An 18,951-nucleotide genomic window follows, 5' to 3' on the forward strand; every position below is an offset into this window, starting at 1 on the left:
TGTACTTTGGTTATATAAAAGAATATATCTATTCTTAGGAGATACATATTGAAGTATTTAGGGGTAAAAGTGCCACGATGTTACTTATTATCATAGCTTAGAGAAAAATTTTATGTACATATGCGTATACACACACAGTTCTATTTTTAACTTTCAGCTTTTTTAAGTTTGAAATTATTTCCAAATAAAAAGTTAATTAAAAAATAAAGGGAAATAGAAGTCTTTATTGCAGCAGTAGGTGGTAGTCTAGTGGCTCCCCATCACTGGGCCATGAATTCCGGCGGGGCCCATGAATCTATACTCATACCAGGGACTGCTCCACATATACATGCTCAGTAATTTCTCACACATACATATAAGCTACTGTGAATAATAAAACAAAACTTATTTAAAAGTATAACTGAATTGATAGCATCTTTTGTTTATTATTAACATATTTCCTCAAATAACTGACAATAAAAGTAAAATCATTATTTTGTGAGGATAACAAAATTTGCCTTTATGTGTCCTCTTAGGTGAAGAAGTAAGGAACCACTGACTACCGCTCGGCAGACAGGACAGGGTGATGTTTTCTGTAGTATTTACAAAACTGGCAACAAACAAAACACAACCAAACCAAAAACCAAACACATCGGCGTCGAGTTGATTTTGACTCATAACAACCCTATAGGACAGAGTGGAACTGCCCCACAGAGTTTCCAAGGCTGTAATCTTTATGGAAGCAGGCTGCCACATCTTTCCTCACAGAGCAGCTGCTGGGTTCGAATTGCTGACCTTTTGGTTAGCAGGCAAGTACTTTAATCAATGTGCCACCATGGCTCCTTAAATAAAACATAGGATCTTCAAATAACACAAAGTTGGAGGAAAGTGAATGGAAAAAAAAATCAAGCTTTAAAAAAATTCAATTGGCTTCAGTGGTGGGGGCAAGAGGCCCACGTTTAATAAGGATAAATGAAAGTACTGCGTTGAGCTTTAAAAACAAAGAAGCACTGCATTATTACTAGACAAGGGAGATGTGGTTTAATAGCCAGCAATTCAAATGGCGGAAGGAGAAGAAGCGGGAGACAGATTTTGGATATTCACAAGTGTAATATGTGCCAACAGTAGGATATGGCTGCCAAAAACCTAATGCGGTATTAAGTAACATTAATTAAAATATTATTTAGGGAGATAACAATCCAAACCTACACTAGTCACAGCACATCTGATGTAGTGCATTAAATTCTGGGCCTCAGGACTTTTGCTTATGGCCACAAGGGGATAACTTGTAACAGACTAACCCTCCTGCCTAGGACAACCATAAAACCTGGTTAAAATACAGAAAGCAACTGTTTAAATACATTGGGAACCAACCAAGACAAGCAGCATTTGAGAAGGCAGAATTCTGAAGTGCAGAGAAGCACGATGAGGCGACCCTGGTACACATCGCCACTTTTTCACACAGTTATAGATTCCCCCCTTGAGGGGTAAGAGCCAAGCAGAAAGCAGCTACTTCTGAAAGACATCTGCAGTCCTACTGGTTAAGGGAAAACACAGAAGACAGTATGTGGCTGCCACATCAGCTGGGAAGTAAAGGGAAAGTTCCAGAGAGGAGAGAACCACAAACTGCTCAAAACTCTGCCAACCCTTGCACATTAAGCTGGGCGAGACAGACTCCAAGCCACCTGGCTAAGGCTAAAAGAAGTGAACAGAGGAGACAAAATTTGAAATTTGAGTTCAGCCAAGTAACTACTTACTAAACCAAAAAAATAATACTAGTCATAGGAATATAGCAGAATCCATAATATCTACAGCATATTATTCAGTGTCTACAACATAATACAAAAGTACCAGACCAGTGACTCTCGAAATATGGCCTGTAGATTCCTGGGGGCCCCAAGACCCTTTTAGCGGGTCTGTGAGGTCAAAACTATTTTCATAGTAAATACTGAGATGTTATTTGCCTTTTTTTACTCTTGTTCTCTCTTAAATGTATAGTGAAGTTTTCCAAAGGATACACGACTTTTGAGGACATCATCACTCTGACAGCTAATGGATGTATGCATGTGTAATTTTGTGTTTCCCAAAAAATTTTAGTAGGTTTTAGGCATGTGTGTTTACAGAGCTTAAGTGAGTTTGTTTTCAATGCAATACAGTAGTTTGTGCTCCTACAGTTATACCTGTTACAATCTCTGTAACTTCATTATTGTCTAATAAATCATTGTTGCAAAATCCCAAAAATTCCCTTGGGCCTACAAGGAAACAAGAAATACGCTTTGTTGTCTTCTATGGTAACAACATTTTAAAACTTCTATACATTTTTAAATATATCTAAAACTTATTTTAGATTTTAATAATATTTATATTAAAATACAGAAGACTCACTTTCTCAACCCAGAGCTACAACATCTACATCTAAAGATGCTAAAAAAAGATGAAACTGGAAGAAAAGAGTTCTCTGACTTATGGCAGAAGGGAATCTACTCCAAAAAATACTGTGTAAAACTTCAAATAAGAGGTAAAAATATGATGAAAGCTGTCTTTCTCTTGACTTTACAGGTGTTAATAATTTACCTTATTGTGTATTATACCACTGAACCAAAACCACTTGCCATTAAGTCAACTGCAACTCCTGGCAGCCCCGAGTGTGTCAGAGTGGAATTGTGCTCCACAGGGTTTTCAATGGCTGATTTGGGGGAAGCAAATTGCCAGGACTTTCTTCTGAGGTACGCTCCGGCTGGACTCAAACATCCAACCTTTTGGTAAGCAGCCAAGCACATTAACTCTAAGTGATGGCCATTTTAAAAACAATCATTCAGAGTTTAAAGAAAAATAAATTGGATATTTTAAACATAGATGTAATCAGGAATTTAAAACCCTAAAATTGTTTGTTTTAGCTTTCCAAACTAGAAAGGAAAAAGTCACTGAAGTGTCTTATAGGTAAGTCATTGAAATGCCTTGGAGAGAGAAGCACAGTTGGTGAAAAACTAATAAAGGTGATGTTGCTAAACGTCTGCTGGGTGGAAGTCAGTCAACAGAAATTATGGCACTGCCACATTCCAATGATACAGTAACTTGCTGAATAAAAGGTTTAGCTGTAAGCATGAATACTAAGTTAATACTGCATTTTCAGAACTGCACTTTTGCCTGATAAATGGACAAATCTATAGACATGGTTGGGCTTGCTGTTAACTTGTATTTGTCCAGTATCTACACCAACTGATCACTGAAGAATTCTGTTACGTGAATGTTTGGCAACAACCAAAGTGGTGCTGAAATATTCCAAGTGTTAAATAACTTTTTTGAATCTCACAGTTTATCCTGGAAAACTGTGTTAGTATTTGCACTGATGATACAAAAACCACAGTGCGTAAAACTGCTGCTGCTTTCCCGTGAATCAGGCAGTGGCAACGAATTGTACTGGTTGTCACTGCTACGGTTTCGAATTCCACACAACTAACCTTTAAGAGACTCTTGCCAAGTTTTGGTACAGTGTAAGAGAAGAATATTCACCGTTATCTGAAAAGGATATTAAAGTACTCCTTTCTCTTCCAACTATGTATCCGTGTGATGCTGTACTTCTTCATACACTTTAGTTAAATCTATAGAGACCACCACACTGGAAGAAGAAATGAGAATCAAGCTGTCTTCTATTAAGCCAAACATCAAGCCAAAAATGTAAACAATGCTACTATGCTCATTTAATTCCCTTTTGTTTTGGAAGACAGTTATTTTCATAAGAATTTCATTTATATTAACATGAAATTGTTTTTTTTTTTTAATAAATTAATACTTCTAAATTTTCTCACTTTGGATTTCCAATACACAAATATTGATAGATATGACCCACATAAAAGATCTTTCGAGTCCTCAATAGCTTTTAAGAGTAAAGCAAAAAAATGTGAGAACCACTGTACTACATATATGATAAAACATGAAAACACTATCAAAGGAGACCAACCTTGACAAGACCCAGATTTTGGAATTAGTAGACAGGATTTTGTGTGGGTATGTGGTAAAATATACATAACATAAATTTACCATCTTACTTTTAAACATACAATTCAATGGCAGTAAGTATATTCACAATGTTGTACAGCCATTATCATTATTTTCAGGCTTTTTCCTCACTCCAAACAGAAACTTTATATCCCTTAAACATTAAGTTCCCACTCCCTGCTCACCCCAGCCTTCGGTAACCTAATCTACTTTCTGTCTCCATGAATTGGACTGTTCCAGGTTCTTCACATAAACAGAACCATATAATCTTTGTCCTTTTGTGTCTGGCTTAGTTCACTTAGCATAATGTTGTCAAGGTTCACCCACGTCACAGCACGTATCAGAACTTCATTCCTTTCTATGGCTGAGTAATAAGCCATTGTATATATAGATCACATTTTAATAATCTATTCATCTGTTGATGGACATTTGGGTGGTTTCCACCTTTGGCTACTGTGAATAATGCTGCGATGAACATTGGTGTACAAATTATCTGTTTTCAACTTTCTTGGGTATATATTTAGAAATGAAATTGCTGGGTCACATGGTAATTCTATGTTCAATTTTTTGAGGAGCCGCCATCTTACACTGCCATCAACAACACATGAGAGTTCCATTTCTCCATATCCTCACCAACACTAATGTTCTGTTTTTTTTAATAACAGTCATTCCAGTGGATGTGAAGTGGTACCTCGCTGTGTTTTTGATATGCATTTCCCTAATGGCTAATGATGTTGAGCATCTATCTTCTCATGTGTTTAATGTCCACTTGTATACCTTCTTTGCAGAAATGTCTATTCAAATCATTTGCCCAATTTTTGACTGGGTTGTCTGTCTTTCTGATGTTGAGTTGTACAAGTTCTTTATATATTTTGGATATTAAACTCTTATCAGATAAATGATTTGCAAATATTTTCTTCCATTCTGTAGCGTTGTCTTTTCACTATCTTCATAGTGTTGTTTCATGTGCCAAACCCAAACCAAGTCCACTGCTAGAGTTGATTTTGACTCACAGTGACCCTATAAGACATGGTAGAACTGTCCCATAGGGTTTCCAAGGTTGCAAATCTTTATGGAAGCAGACTGTTAAATCTTTCTCCCACAGAGTGACTAGTGGGTTCGAACCACCAACCTTTCAGTTAACAGCCAAATGCTTTAAACACTATGCTACCAGGGCTCCTTGTTTGATGCACAAATTTTTAATTTTGATAAAACCTAATTTGTCTACTTTTCCTTTTGTTGCCTGTGCTTTTGGTGTCATATTTAAGAAAACATTGCCAAACCCACGGTCATGGAGATTTGCCCCTGTTTTCTTCAAAGAGTTTTAAAGTTGTAGTTCTCACATTTAAGTCTATAATCCATTTTCTGTTAATTAACAGTAAGATAATGGTCCAATTTCATCCTTTTATATTCTTTTGCATTCAGTTGCAATTCCAACTGTCTTGATTACTGTAGCTTTATAGTAAATTTTGAAATCAGGAAGTGAGAATCCCCCTGATTATTCTTTCTCATGATTTTTTTTTTTTTTTTTTTTGCTATTCAGGGTCCCTTGAAATTCCATGTGAATTTAAGGATAGATTTTTCTATTTCTACAAAAAAGTCACTGGGATTTTGATAGAGATTGCATGAAATCTATAGATCACTTTGGGTAGTATTGTGATCTTAACAATATTAAGTCTTCCAATCCAGAAATTCTGTATGTATTTGCAATCCAGAAATTCTGTATGTATTTGTATTTAGGCCTTCTCTAATTCTTTCAGCAATGTTTTGTAGTTTTCAGTTATACTAAGAAGTCCATCACAAAGACCACATATTGTATAATTCCATTTATATGAAATGTCCAGGATAGATAAATTCATAGACACAGAATGCAGACGGGTGGCTGCATGGGGCTGTTGGGTGTTGGGGGGAAATGGAGAGTGATTGCTAATGGGTACAAGATTTTGTTTTTGAGGTGATGAAAATGCCTAAAATTGACTCAGGTGGTAGTTACATAACTGTGAATATATTAAAAACCATTGAACTAGATACTTTAAATGGGTGAATTATATGGTATACAGCTGTAAAGCTGGATCATAGAAAAGATTGTTTTTTAAATGTTTATGACAAATTACCAATACAAGGAACAGATGAGGTCCTGTCACGCCAGATCTTACAGACAATAAAAGGAAAATAAGGTTGTCTTAGTCATCTATAATAGGAATACACGTGGATGGCTTTAACAAAGAAAAATTTATTTTCTCACAGTCATGTAGGCTAAAAGTCCAAATTTAGGGCATCAGCTCCAGGGGAAGGCTTTCTCTGTCAGCTCCAGAGGTCCTTGTCATCAACCTTCCCCTGGACCAGGAGCTTCTCCGCACAGGAACCCTGGGACCAAAGGATGTGCTCTGCTCTCAGCACTGCTTTCTTGGTGGTATGAGGTCCCCAACTCTCTGCTTACTTCCCTTTCCTTTGATCTCTTGTACGATAAAAGGTGGTGCAGGCCACATCCCAGGGAAACCCCCTTTATGTTGGATCAGGGACGTGACCTGAGTGAGGGTGTTACATCCTAATCCTCTTTAACCAGAGGCAGAGGTTATGATTTATAACACATCAAAAAATCACAAAATGGAGGACAACCACACAACACTGGGAATCATGGCCTAACCAAGTTGACACATATTTTGGGGGGAAACAATTTAATCCATGACAAAGGTAATACCATAAAAGTTTTTATCCAATAAATCTGACAACTTAGAAGAATTAGACCAATTTCTTAAAACATACCACTTAGCAAAACTGACTCAAAATAAAATAGGAAATCTGAATAACCCTAAATCTATTAAAGAAATTGAGCTCATTATCAAATACTCCAACAAAGAAAACCCGAGGCCCAGATGATCTCACTGGTGAATTCTATCAAGCATTTTTTAAGAAAAAGAAGTAACACTAATCTTACACAAACTCATTCAGAAAACAAGAACAGGAGGGAATGCCTTCCAACTCATTTTATAAAGCTATCATAATGCTGATACCAAACTAGACAAGGATATTACAATAAAGAAAATTAGAGAATATCCTGGCGAAGACAGATCCAAAAATCCTTAACAAAATATTAGCAAACCAAAAGTAGCAATATATTAAAAGGATAACATCATAACCAGCTAGGGTTTATTCTAGTAATTCTAGGTTGGTTTAACATTTAAAAAATCAAACAATGTAATTCACCATATTAACAGAATAGAGGAGAAAAAACATATGATAATTTCAATGCCCACTGCCTTTGAGTCAATTCTGACTCACAGCGACCCTACATGACAGAGTAGAACTGCCCCCACAGCATTTCCAAGGAGCTGCTGGTGGATTCGTACTGCCGATCTTTTGTGTATCAGCCAAGCTCTTCACCACTGGGTCACCAGGGTTCTGATAATTTCAATGGATACATAAATAGCATTAGACAAAATTCAACAGCCATTCATAAAAACTCTCAACAAATTAGGAATAAAAGGGAAGTTCCTCAAGTTGATATCGTTAAGAAAATAAATAGGTATGCCATAGATTGAGAGAAAATATTTATAAAACATATATCTGATAAGGAACTGGTATCCAGAATATACAAAAAACTTCTACAGCTCAATAATAAAAAGACAAGTAATTCAATAAAAGGGGCAAAAGATTTGAACAGACATTTCACGAAGGAAAATACCTCAATGGCCAAGAAGCACATTTGAAAGTGGTTGTTATTATTAGCTATCAGGGAAACATAAATTAAAACCACAATGAGATACCACTACCCATCTACCAGAATGGCTAAAACACCAAATGTTGGCAAAGATGAGAATAACTGGAACCAACATACATAGTTGGTATAAGTATGAAATTGTACAACCACTTTGGGAAAAAATGGCCCAGAGATGGGTGTCAGAGTTCAAGTAGGGTGAGAAAGGTATCTGTATGGAGGTCAGACTAATGGAAGGAATTGATAATTTTCATACTATGTGCCAAATCAAAAAATGGAGGCATAAAATGAGAGACTCGACAATGAAATCGAAAAAATCCACACACACACAAAAAAAACCAAAGAACTACTGGAACAGAAAAATAAAGCAACTGAATTAGAAAAAGCAAGAGAAACACTCAACAAGAGTTGAACATATAGAAGATAGACTAAATGAACTGGAAGACAAAATAGCTGAATTTATCAAGTCTCAAGAGAAAAGAACAAAGAAGAACTAGCCCGAATGGAAATATGGGATTCAATTAAGAAATCTAACATTAGAATTACTGGATCTCAGAGCCATGACAACAAGAAAGGCACAGACACAATTTTCCAAGAGATAATCAGAGAAAATTTCTCAGACCTGTAGGGGGAGAAATCAAGACATTCCCAAACAAACAGAAGCTCTGGGAATTTGCCACTACCAGACCAGCTTTGCAAGTATTACTCAAGTGAGTACTCCAAATTGAAAAGCAAGAGCATTAAATAAATACTTATATATATACACGGGGAAAAAATAATAGGAGAGAGAGAGATCTTCAAAAAAAACACAACAACACAGGCAATCATAAGGATCAAGAACATGATATTTCCAGGGAATAAACTCAATAATTAAATCCCGCAAGTAATACAACATCAAGTTTTGAAGAAATAAGTACAAAGTAAACTTATCAAATATAGGTCATATATTAAGGTTAATGGAGATACACCAACACATATGTGGGCAGGAGGAGCATATTAGGAATAGATTTATTGTGTGAAAGTTGTATGCTAACTGTTGTTCATATGTTTAATAATGTTGTATACATGTGAGTATTTATTTAGTGTTCTTGCCAGGAGCAAAACAGTAAGAAGGTAACCAAAAGCACAGAGAAGAAACAAGTCTACACGAGCCATGACCTCTTCTACCCTGAGACCAGAACTAGATGGTGCCTGGCTACCACCACTGAGTGTTCTGATTAGGGTCATAACAGATGGTCCCAGACAGAATGGGAGATATGTGGAGAAGTTAAATTCTTAAAAAAAAAAAAAAAAAGGCAGACAAATTGGAACAGTAGAGAACAGAAGACTCTCTGAGACTACTGCCCTGAGGCACTCTTTAAACCCAGAACTGAGCCTATCCCAAGACCACCTTTTAGCCAAACACCAGAGTGGCACACAAAATAAAGGATATTACCCGTTAGATCAGTGCTCTACTTAAAAACAATCTGTATGAGGCCAAAAGGTCAACAATTACTGGAAAGTAAAGATGAGAAAATAAGGGGGCAGGGAAACCACAATACTGGAAATGGAATACAAAATACAAACAAAAAAATGTTTGTTAACAGACTATAATTAAATAGAATGTTGACACATGTGATAAAATATAACTAATGTCTCTGAACAATTTATGCAGAAATTGTCAAATGGGAACCTAACTTGCCGTGTAAACTTTCACCAAAAACTCAGTAAAATATTATTTAAAAACAAAAATAATAACCACAAGTGCTCCCCTTCAGTCAAAACAAATAAATGTTTATTTGCTACCTCTGTGCATATTCCTGGATTTCTTGTAGAAATATTATTAATTAGGAAGGTTGTAGATCTGCTGACCTTTTGTCAACTGAGACCTGAAGATGTCTACTCTTGTAAAATGGGACAAGTAAGATTTCTATAAAAATGCATGTGTGTCTGACCTAATTAAATGCCAGGGAAGGCTCACACCCATCTGCTCAGTAAATGCTCTCACAGCCTAACTAATGTGGCATCATAAGCAAACCAAGTCACACAGTGTTGTCATTCTACATTATAAATAATTTTACTATTTTAAGTTTTGAGATCTTATCTGACTTTATATAAGCTGAATATGAAAGTACTAACCATAAGTGGAAAGGCTAATACTCTTAATTTTATCAAAATTAAAAACTTCTGGTCATAAAAAGAAAATGAATAGGTAAGCAATAGAATAGGAAAAAAAAAAACATTCACAGTATGTACATCTGACAAAGAATTTGTGTGGAGGTTATATAAAGCACTACAAGGAAACAATAAGACTTGAACAGCTATATCAAAACAAACCTCAAAGACAAGCCTTTAAAAAGGTGACAATTTTGAAATTTGAGTGAAGATCTGATACAACAGGGCACTGAGATACGAGATTTTTTTTAAATGGGCATGACTTAATATCTTGTTTTGAAATATGTAAGAACATTTTCCATCACACGATAGAGTTAAAATGGCTGAGAATCTTATTCACTGAAAACTTATATCAACTAAGAAATGTGAACAGTCATTAGATATTCTTAGTGATTCAATTTTGAAGCCAGAATTTCCCACTACTCCTCTTTAAGTTTTGGATAGGTTTAACTGAAGACTATTCTAATATTACTTACCCGTATGGATCAGAATTTTCTGACTATAATGCAACTAAACAAAACACAAAAATAAACTGTATGTTCAGGAAGACATAAGAATGCAACTGTCATTCGTAACTCCCAATTTCAAAATTCTGTGTTAATTAAAATAGGTTCATTGTTCTGACTGATTTTGTTAATATCAAGGTTTCACAGCAAATGAACGTTATCGATGTGAACTTACTAAATTCATTTAATAATAAAATGCTGCTTTTATCAGTTTTATATTTGGTGTTGTGATATGACCTCATTTGATAAAAACTGGGGGGAAAAAACTGGATTTAAGAGCTGCTAAGTATTTCATTGAGACCAAGAAATCTGCAGACATTCAAAAAAAGAGTATGGACTGCTTGTGAGAATGACACATTCACCATGGAAATAGCTAACCACTTAGGGCACTGAATGGGACATAAATCACTCAGATTATTGTTCAATAAATACATATAGTACTTATCTCCATAGAATGTTGCATGGTATATTTTACTGCAATACTTACTGGTGCTACTATTTTTCCTGTCTGTCCAACTTGCATGTCATTGGGAACAAAGCCAGCATCAACGGCAGCACGGGAAGCACCAACTAGGGAGAAAAATATCCATCATTTTTTCAAGCTCCATTGTTGAGTTAGTTGGGATATTCACTGATAACTGTAATATATATATATATATCCTGATACATTAGCAATTTCTTTTACAAAGGCCTTACTTAAAAAAAAAAAAAATCCCTATCACTGATTGAGAATTCTAAATACTAAGTTTCTATGCATTTTATAAACAACTTAAAATGCCTTCTCTGTATACCCAAGGTTTTAGATTTTAAATTTATCTTAATTCCTCTGCTTTCTGTATCAAAAACTTATTCATAAAACATACACTACAATCTGTTCAGGATGTCATTATAATGCTCCTTTACCCAATAATGTCACAGCTTCTGAAGACAGGTACCATAAAATCATTACCTCTTGTGACCGGATAAAGAAATGAGTTGTATATAAACAAGATAAATGTTTAGCCAATGTGTTTAAGACAAAGGTTTAGCCGATATTTGCCAATCTAAAACAAATAAATAAAATCTAACTGACCTCCTAATCTCATTTAACAGGAGTCAACAAGGAGCCCCATACTCGGGAGTAAAACCACCCTCTTCCAGCAGGGATCAAGAGTGGACCTCAGGAAGTCGAGGCTGCCAGAAAAGACAACTTGAATTCCAGGGAGTCTTACTGCAAAGCGGGGCATGGATATGTGGGTGGGAAGCAGTGGGTAGCTGAGGATGCTGGGTCCACAAGGCTGTGGTGTTTAAACCAAACAATAGTTTAGCTTAATTAGTAAAGAACGTCTGCCTTGAGCGTTGTGTTCTTTTAAGAACTATCTATATGGGATCAAAGTGACAAAGCAACTCAAAAGGTTAGATAGGGAACTTAAGAGGTAGTGTGTTCATGTTAATGAAGAACAATCTGGAAAAGGCAGATGAGAATGGCTGCACAACCTGAAGAATGTAATCAATGTCACTGAATTGTACATGTAGAAACTCATGAAGTGGTGTATGTTCTGCTGTGTACATGCTTCACAACAACAAAAAATAAAAGAGTGAGCCTTAGGCCCCTTTGTCTCCATCTAGAGAGAACAAATACTTTTCACCATCACCATCTACTTTGAGTCAGCCAGGACTAATAGCACCTGGCCTTTATTTATATCAGTCACTATAAGAAGCCCCAGACTCAGAGGTTACCCTTCACGATCTGCACACTAATTCCCATAATGTTCTGCATACTCCCCAATCTGTACCCATCCCCTACTCCTCACCAACTCCTGAACCCTTACACTGTGATTTCTGAAACCCATAGCCCAGTATCAGCACACAAAAATCCTCTGTATCTTCCACCTCTATTGTCTTGCTCTAACCAAAACCCAGATGTCCCTGAGGACACCTACTGCCCACAGCCCTCTCCAGTGGTGGCTGCTTTGTCTCCCACCATCCTCATACCACTGTGCCTGGAGGAGGAGCTCCTTATTGCCACTCTCAGGAAGTTTTTCCTCCTTCCTCCCTAAAAGCTTTCAGATTTAAATCTCATGTCATCAGATTACGTCACTCACTCATTGCTATGGTCATCTATCAAGCCCTGTGTCAATCTCCTTCATTCCTCAAAGATCTTTAGCTTCTGGGTCACTGTTACACTACTCTTATCTTACTTCTTGGAGATTTCAACAGCCTGGCTTCTCAGTTCCTTAAACAACTCTGTTCCAGTAGTCCTGTCCTCCATCCTACCACAGCCACACCCATGCTCCTATCCCAAACCTTGCCATTACCAATATCTACAATTCTTAATAATCTCCAACATTTATCTCTCAGCTCCTCTTTCTAGATGACTCCCTGTAGTTGCCAACTCTAACAATCCTCTGACCCTACTGGGATCTACAATTATATTCAATGTCCTTCCTTCCCATTATGTCCTCTCTTCTTTTACTCCCAGTATATATATCAGCTGGAGCCTTGGTGGCACAGCGGTTAACCGAAAGGTCAGCAGTTCGAACCCACCAGCAGCTCCTCAGGAGAGAGATGTGGCAGTCTGCTTCCATAAAGATTACAGCTTTGGAAACCCTATGGGGCAGTTCTACTCTGTCCTATGGGGTCACTATGAGTTGGAAGCGATTCGATGGCAAAGGGTTGTATCAATCACACATACAAAATCACACAAATCACTAATGTGCTGCTCAATGGCTTATTATAAAGTCAACACAATCATGTAACCACCATCCAGGATCATTCTTTTTTAAATCCACTCTAATCAGACTTTTGCCCCCACTACTCCACTGACACTGTTCGTCAAAGTCATCAATGGTCTCTGAGTAGCTAAATCCAATAGTCATGTTTCAGTTCTAATCTTCCCTGACCTATTAGCACCATTTCACAAAGTTGATCACACCTTCCCTCACTGAAATACTTCACCTGGCTTACTTACCATTTCTTTTTGGTCTTCTCTTACTTCTTCTCCCTTACCAATTAAGGTTACAGTGTCTAGAGTTTAGTCCTGGCACCAGTTTTTTCCCTACCCCCATACCCTTGATGATTTTATCATCTCATGCCTTCAAACACCATTTAAATGCAACTGACTCCCAAATTTTTATCTCCAGCCAAAACTTCTCAACGAACTCCACATCCCAATACCACCTGCCAAACTGACACCTCTACTTGGATTTCTGTTAGATACCTCAAAACTTAACATGTCCCAGAATGAACTCCTGATCTTTCCCTGAAAACTGCTCCATCTGAGGTCTTCTTCATTTCAGCTAATGGCAACTTCTTCCTACCTGTAGCCAGGACAAAAACTTTCTCTCATAATCCATATCCAATCCGCCATAAAATCCTGAAGGTTCTACCTTCAAATATATATCTGGAAACTGACCATTTCTCCTACATCTACTGCTATCCTGATCCAAGCCATCATCACGTCTCACCCAGATGCCAGAAATAGCCTCCTACTTGATCTCCCTGTTACTGCACTTATCCCCTACAGTCTACCCTCAGCACTGCAGCCAAGTGAGCCTTCTAATATTAATCAAATCATGTCACTCACTCTTCTGCTCAAACCTTCCAATGGTTCCCCATTTCACTCAGAGAAAAGCAATCTCTTTACAGGGGTCTACAAGGCTCTACCCCCAGTTTTATCTCTTACTACTTTCCTTTTCACACTCTCCATTCCAGTAATACTAGCTCTCATAGATAGAATTGTGTACCCCAAAAATGTGTGTCAACTTGGTTAGGCCATGATTCCCCATATTGTGTGGCTGTCCACCATTTTGTGATTTGATATAATTTTCCTGTGCTATAAATCTAATCTCTGCCTGTGGTTAATAAGTAAAATCAGGTTATGTAAAAGAGGACTAGGGTGGGATGCAACACTGTCATGCATTGAATTGTGTCCCCAAAAAAATGTGTGTCAACTTGGTTAGGCCATGATTTCCAGTGTTCTGTGGTTGTTCTCCATTTTGTGACTGATGTGATTTTTCTATGGTTGTAAATCCTAACCTCTGCCTGTGGCTAATGAGGCAAGATTAGATTATGTTAAAGAGGATTAGGGTGGGATGTAACACACTGGCTCAGGTCACATCCTTGATCCAATGCAAAGGGAGTTTCCCTGAGGTATGGCCTGAACCGCCTTTTATCTTACAAGAGATAAAAGGAAAGGGAAGCAAGCAAAGAGTTGGGGACCTCATGCTACCAGAGGGGCAGTGCCGGGAGCAAAGCATGTCCTTTGGACCCACGGTCCCTGCACCTGCGAGGCTCCTCGACCAGGGAAGATTGATGGCAAGGACCTTCCTCCAGAGCTGTCAGAGAGAGAGAGCCTTCCCCTGGAGCCAATGCCTTGAATTTGGACTTATAGCCTACTAGACTGTGAGAGAGTAAATTTCTCTTTGTTAAAGCCATCCACTTGTGGTATTTTTGTTATAGCAGCACTAGATGACTAAGACAAACAGCCTTACTCAGGTCACAGCTCTGATTCAATGTAAGGAGAGTCTCCCTAGGGTGTGGCCTGCATTACCTTTTGTCTTACAAGAGACAGAAGGAGAGAGAAGCAAAAAGAAAAATAGGGACTTCACACTACCCAGAAAGCAGAGCAAGGAACAGAGCCCGTCCTTCGGACCTGGGGTCCCTGTGCTGAGAAGCTCCTAGACCAGGGGAAAGAGTAAGGACAAGGACCTTCCCTCAGAGCCGACAGAAAGAGGAAGGTTTCCCCAGGAGCTGGCGCCCTGAATTCGCACTTCTAGCCTCCTAGGCAGTAAGAGAATAAACTTGTTTGTTAAAGCTATCCACTTCTGGTATTTCTGTTATAGTAGCACTAGATAACTAAGACACTAGCTTCCTTGCTATTCAATAAACATGCCAGAAATGCTCCTGCCTTAGACAGGCCCTTTGCAGTTTACTGTTCTCTTTGTCTGGAACACTCTTCCCTGAGATCGCCTCATGGCTTGCTCCCTCACCTCCTTCAAACCTTTGCTCAAATGTCTCATTGTCGTTACGGCCTACACTGACCATTTTATCTAAAATTACAGTGCTCCCTCCCCAAAACTCCTCCTTATCCTGCTCTATTTTTCTCCAGAGCATTTACCACTCTCTAATACACTACAATATTCACTAACTTATTATGTTCAATGTATGCAATAAGCAGAAAAATGGGACCCCAAAGAAATATTCACTTCTTAATCTCCAGGATCTACGAACATTACCTTATGTTGAAAAAAGTAAATATTACACTGTATAGCAGAAGATGTGATGGAGTTAAAGATCTTGAGAGGAAGAGCTTATCCTGGATTATCCGGTGGGCTCTAAATGCAGTTACATGCATTCTTATAAGAGGGAAGCAGGGAGAGATTAGACACAGAGAAAAAGGCGATGTGAAAACAGGCGGAGATTAGAGTAATGCACGCGCAAACTCAGGAACAAATGCCAGGGCAGCCACCAGAAGCTAGAAGCATCACGGAACGGATTCTCCCTGAGAGCCCCTTGATGGAATACGGTCCTGCCAACACCATGATTTCAGACCTCTGGCCTTCAAAACTGCAAGAATAAATTTCTGTTGTTTTAAGCCACCAAGTTTATAGTAATTTGTTGCAGCAGCCACTGGAAACAAATACAACGTCTGTCCCACACAGCTAGAAACATAAGTTCTACACAGGCAGAACTTTCCTGCTTATTTTGCTCACTGTTATTTCCCCAGCACCTAATATAGTACCTGCTCAGTAAATATTTGTTGAATGAATTAATGAAATAAGCATCCTAAGTCAAATACTGGCAACTGATTATAATCAGTATTATACCTTCATTCAGACAAAACCATTATTCTTTCTGTAGTTACATATATTATGTAATGTAAAAGCAAAGAAAAAGCCTGGGAGTTATACACAAAACTCTTAAAAAGGGGAGAAGAGACAGATTTAAGACTAGTGGTCAGGGATGATTTTAGCATCGACTACAGTGTTTCAGTTTTATAAAAGAAATATTTATGTATTCATGTGATTAAAAATTAACCTAAAATATTTAAAGTTTTTCAAAAAACATTCCATTCTCATCAATGCACTTTTAATAACAGGTTCCACCTCTCTTATAAATGGTTAACTACATTTTAAAAATAATTTTAAATGCCTATTTGTATGAGATTTATATTAGACCACCAATAAAGAGAAAAATCAGGGCACTCCTGGATCAGAAGTGGGCACTGAAGCTGACATTTACATTCTTTAAAAATGAAAAAAAAAAAAAAACTACTAAGATTTGTCAAATATAAGACTGTCACACAAATGTTAAAAAAGAGAACAAGGACGTCATCTCTTTGATTGGATAAATCCAATACCATTTACTTGGAGGGTTCTTTTCAAAGAGAAAAGCAGAAAATTAATTAATTTACAGCTTTGATTGACTTATACATAAATAATGAAGAAAAAATATTTTCAATAAAAAGGGAACATTCTTCTATTAAAGAAAATAACTTTACCTGCAGCATGTAGTTGATCTGCCAAGTCATATAACAACTTAAAGTTCTCTCCGCTCTTCAAACCCCGACCTTATTTAAAAAATTGAAAAAAAAAAAAAAATTAAGCAAATATAAATTCCATTTTTCTATAAAGTGTTACTCTGTATACCTGACTGAATGTTCATATTGCACAACTGCCATATTAAGCATACCACCCCTTCTATAAAGTCTTTTTTCTCCTATGCTACCCGCCCCCGGAAACCCTGGTGGCGGAGTGGTTAAGCACTATGGCTGCTAACCCAAAGGTCAGCAGTTCAAATCCACCAGGCACTCCTTGGAAACTCTATGGGAGCAGTTCTATTCTGTCCTGTTGGGTCGCTATGAGTTGGAATCGACTCTGTGGCCACGGGTATGATATGGTACTGTACAGCCACCCCGTGCTTGTCCTTACTCCTGTACTTCTACAGAACATTCAACTTTGCTGTAATTAACTCATTAATAAACTAACTGTGTAATTAGTCTTTACCATCATTAGAATGAACATTAGAATGCACACTCTTTAACACCAGAGTCCACATCTATCTTGGTGACCGCTTTATTTTTTTTATCCATAGTACTCAGCAAAATTCCTTAGACAAAGTAGATGCTCAATAAATATTAGCTCAATAACTGACTGAAGCTATTATTTGAGTGAAAGTCACCCCACCAAACTTTAAACTTCTTAAGAGCAAGAACAGCCTGCCTTTTCACCTTTGTTTCTCTGGGACTTTTCACAGGGCCTGGACAGAACAAACATACAATAAACATTTATCAAATGAATGAATAAATAAACGAGTCAGATCCTTTTTTTTTTTTAAATACTGTAATTATTTTTTTTCAATGCCCCTTGCATTCCAAGGCTATTTGGAAACTTAATTATTTTCTGTATGGTGTGCTTATGTTTAATTTGGACAGGTTTTAAAATAATTTCAATAAGTGGTCCTCTCAATTATTTTGTATATTTTTATGCAAATAATGCATGCCTTCTACATTTGCCAACTGTGCCCTCCCCTCAAAAGTATTTTTGTAAGTGTGTTGGCTAATTTTTTTTTTTTTTTACAGCAATACATAAAAAAATGGCATAGCAGTGCTTCCAAAAATACCTTGCAGGGGATCGTGTGGGTGGTAAACGAATTTGGAAGGTGTGTGTTATTTGTGTAAAATTGTGGTAATGAGCATGATTCAAAAGAAACAAGTCAAACAGAAAAAAAAACAGAAAAACCAATAAAACCAGAAATTGGTTCTTTGAAAAGATGAATAAAATTGACAAATCTTTAGCTAACAAAGAAAAAAGATGCAAATAAACAAAATAAGAAATGAAAGGGGGAACATCACAACTGATCTGATAGAAATAAATTATGACAGAATATTATGAACAGCTGTATAACAAACTGGATAACCTAGATGAAATGAAAGAATTCTTAGAAGCACACAACCTACCCAAATTGACTCATGAGGCAATAGAAAGTCTCAACAGACCCATAACAAGTGAAGAGACTGAATTAGTGATTAAAAACCTCCCAACAAAAAAAAAAAAGTCCTGAACCAGATGGCTTCATTGGGGAATTCTACCAAACATTTAGAAAAGAATTGACACCAATATTGTTTAAACTCTTTCAAAAGATAGAGGAGGAAGGAATACTCCCTAATTCATTCTATGAAACAAACATAACCTTGATACCAAAACCAGACAAACACGCCACAAGAAAACAAAACTATAAGCCAATAGCTCTTATGAATATAGATGCAAAAATCCTCAATAAGATACTAGCGAACAGAATTCAACAGCATATTGAAAGAGTTAGGCACCATGACCAAGGGGGCTTTATTCTAGAAATGCAGGAATAGTTCAACATTAGAAAAATCAATCAACATAATGCACCACATCAACAGAACAAAGGAAGAGAATCACATGATCATCTCTACGGATATACAAAAAACATTTGATAAAATCCAACACCCTTTCTTGATGAAAACCCCAAAGAAGACTGAAATAGATGGGAAATTCCTCAGTATGATTCAGGGCATATATGAAAAGCCAACAGCCAGTATTATACTTAATGGAGAAAGACTGAGAGCATTCCCTTTGAAATCGG

The 18,951-nt window shown here is 37.2% G+C and overlaps 1 protein-coding gene across 2 annotated transcripts in view; it reads right to left on the reverse strand.

Moving 5' to 3' along the window:
* ETFA (electron transfer flavoprotein subunit alpha) overlaps positions 1-18,951 on the reverse strand; it is a 94,656-nt gene that overhangs the window by 35,999 nt on the left and 39,706 nt on the right. For both annotated transcript variants that reach the window (XM_023552957.2, XM_010593776.3), the window contains exons 8-9: positions 16,838-16,906; positions 10,844-10,926 (exon numbers count right to left, since the gene is read on the reverse strand). In XM_023552957.2, the coding sequence (XP_023408725.1) occupies positions 10,844-10,926; positions 16,838-16,906 (152 nt within the window). The remainder of the gene's footprint in view (positions 1-10,843; positions 10,927-16,837; positions 16,907-18,951) is intronic.

The sequence above is a fragment of the Loxodonta africana genome, chromosome 13 (genome assembly GCF_030014295.1).
Source record: "Loxodonta africana isolate mLoxAfr1 chromosome 13, mLoxAfr1.hap2, whole genome shotgun sequence".
In the NCBI taxonomy this organism is placed as follows: Eukaryota; Metazoa; Chordata; class Mammalia; order Proboscidea; family Elephantidae; genus Loxodonta; species Loxodonta africana.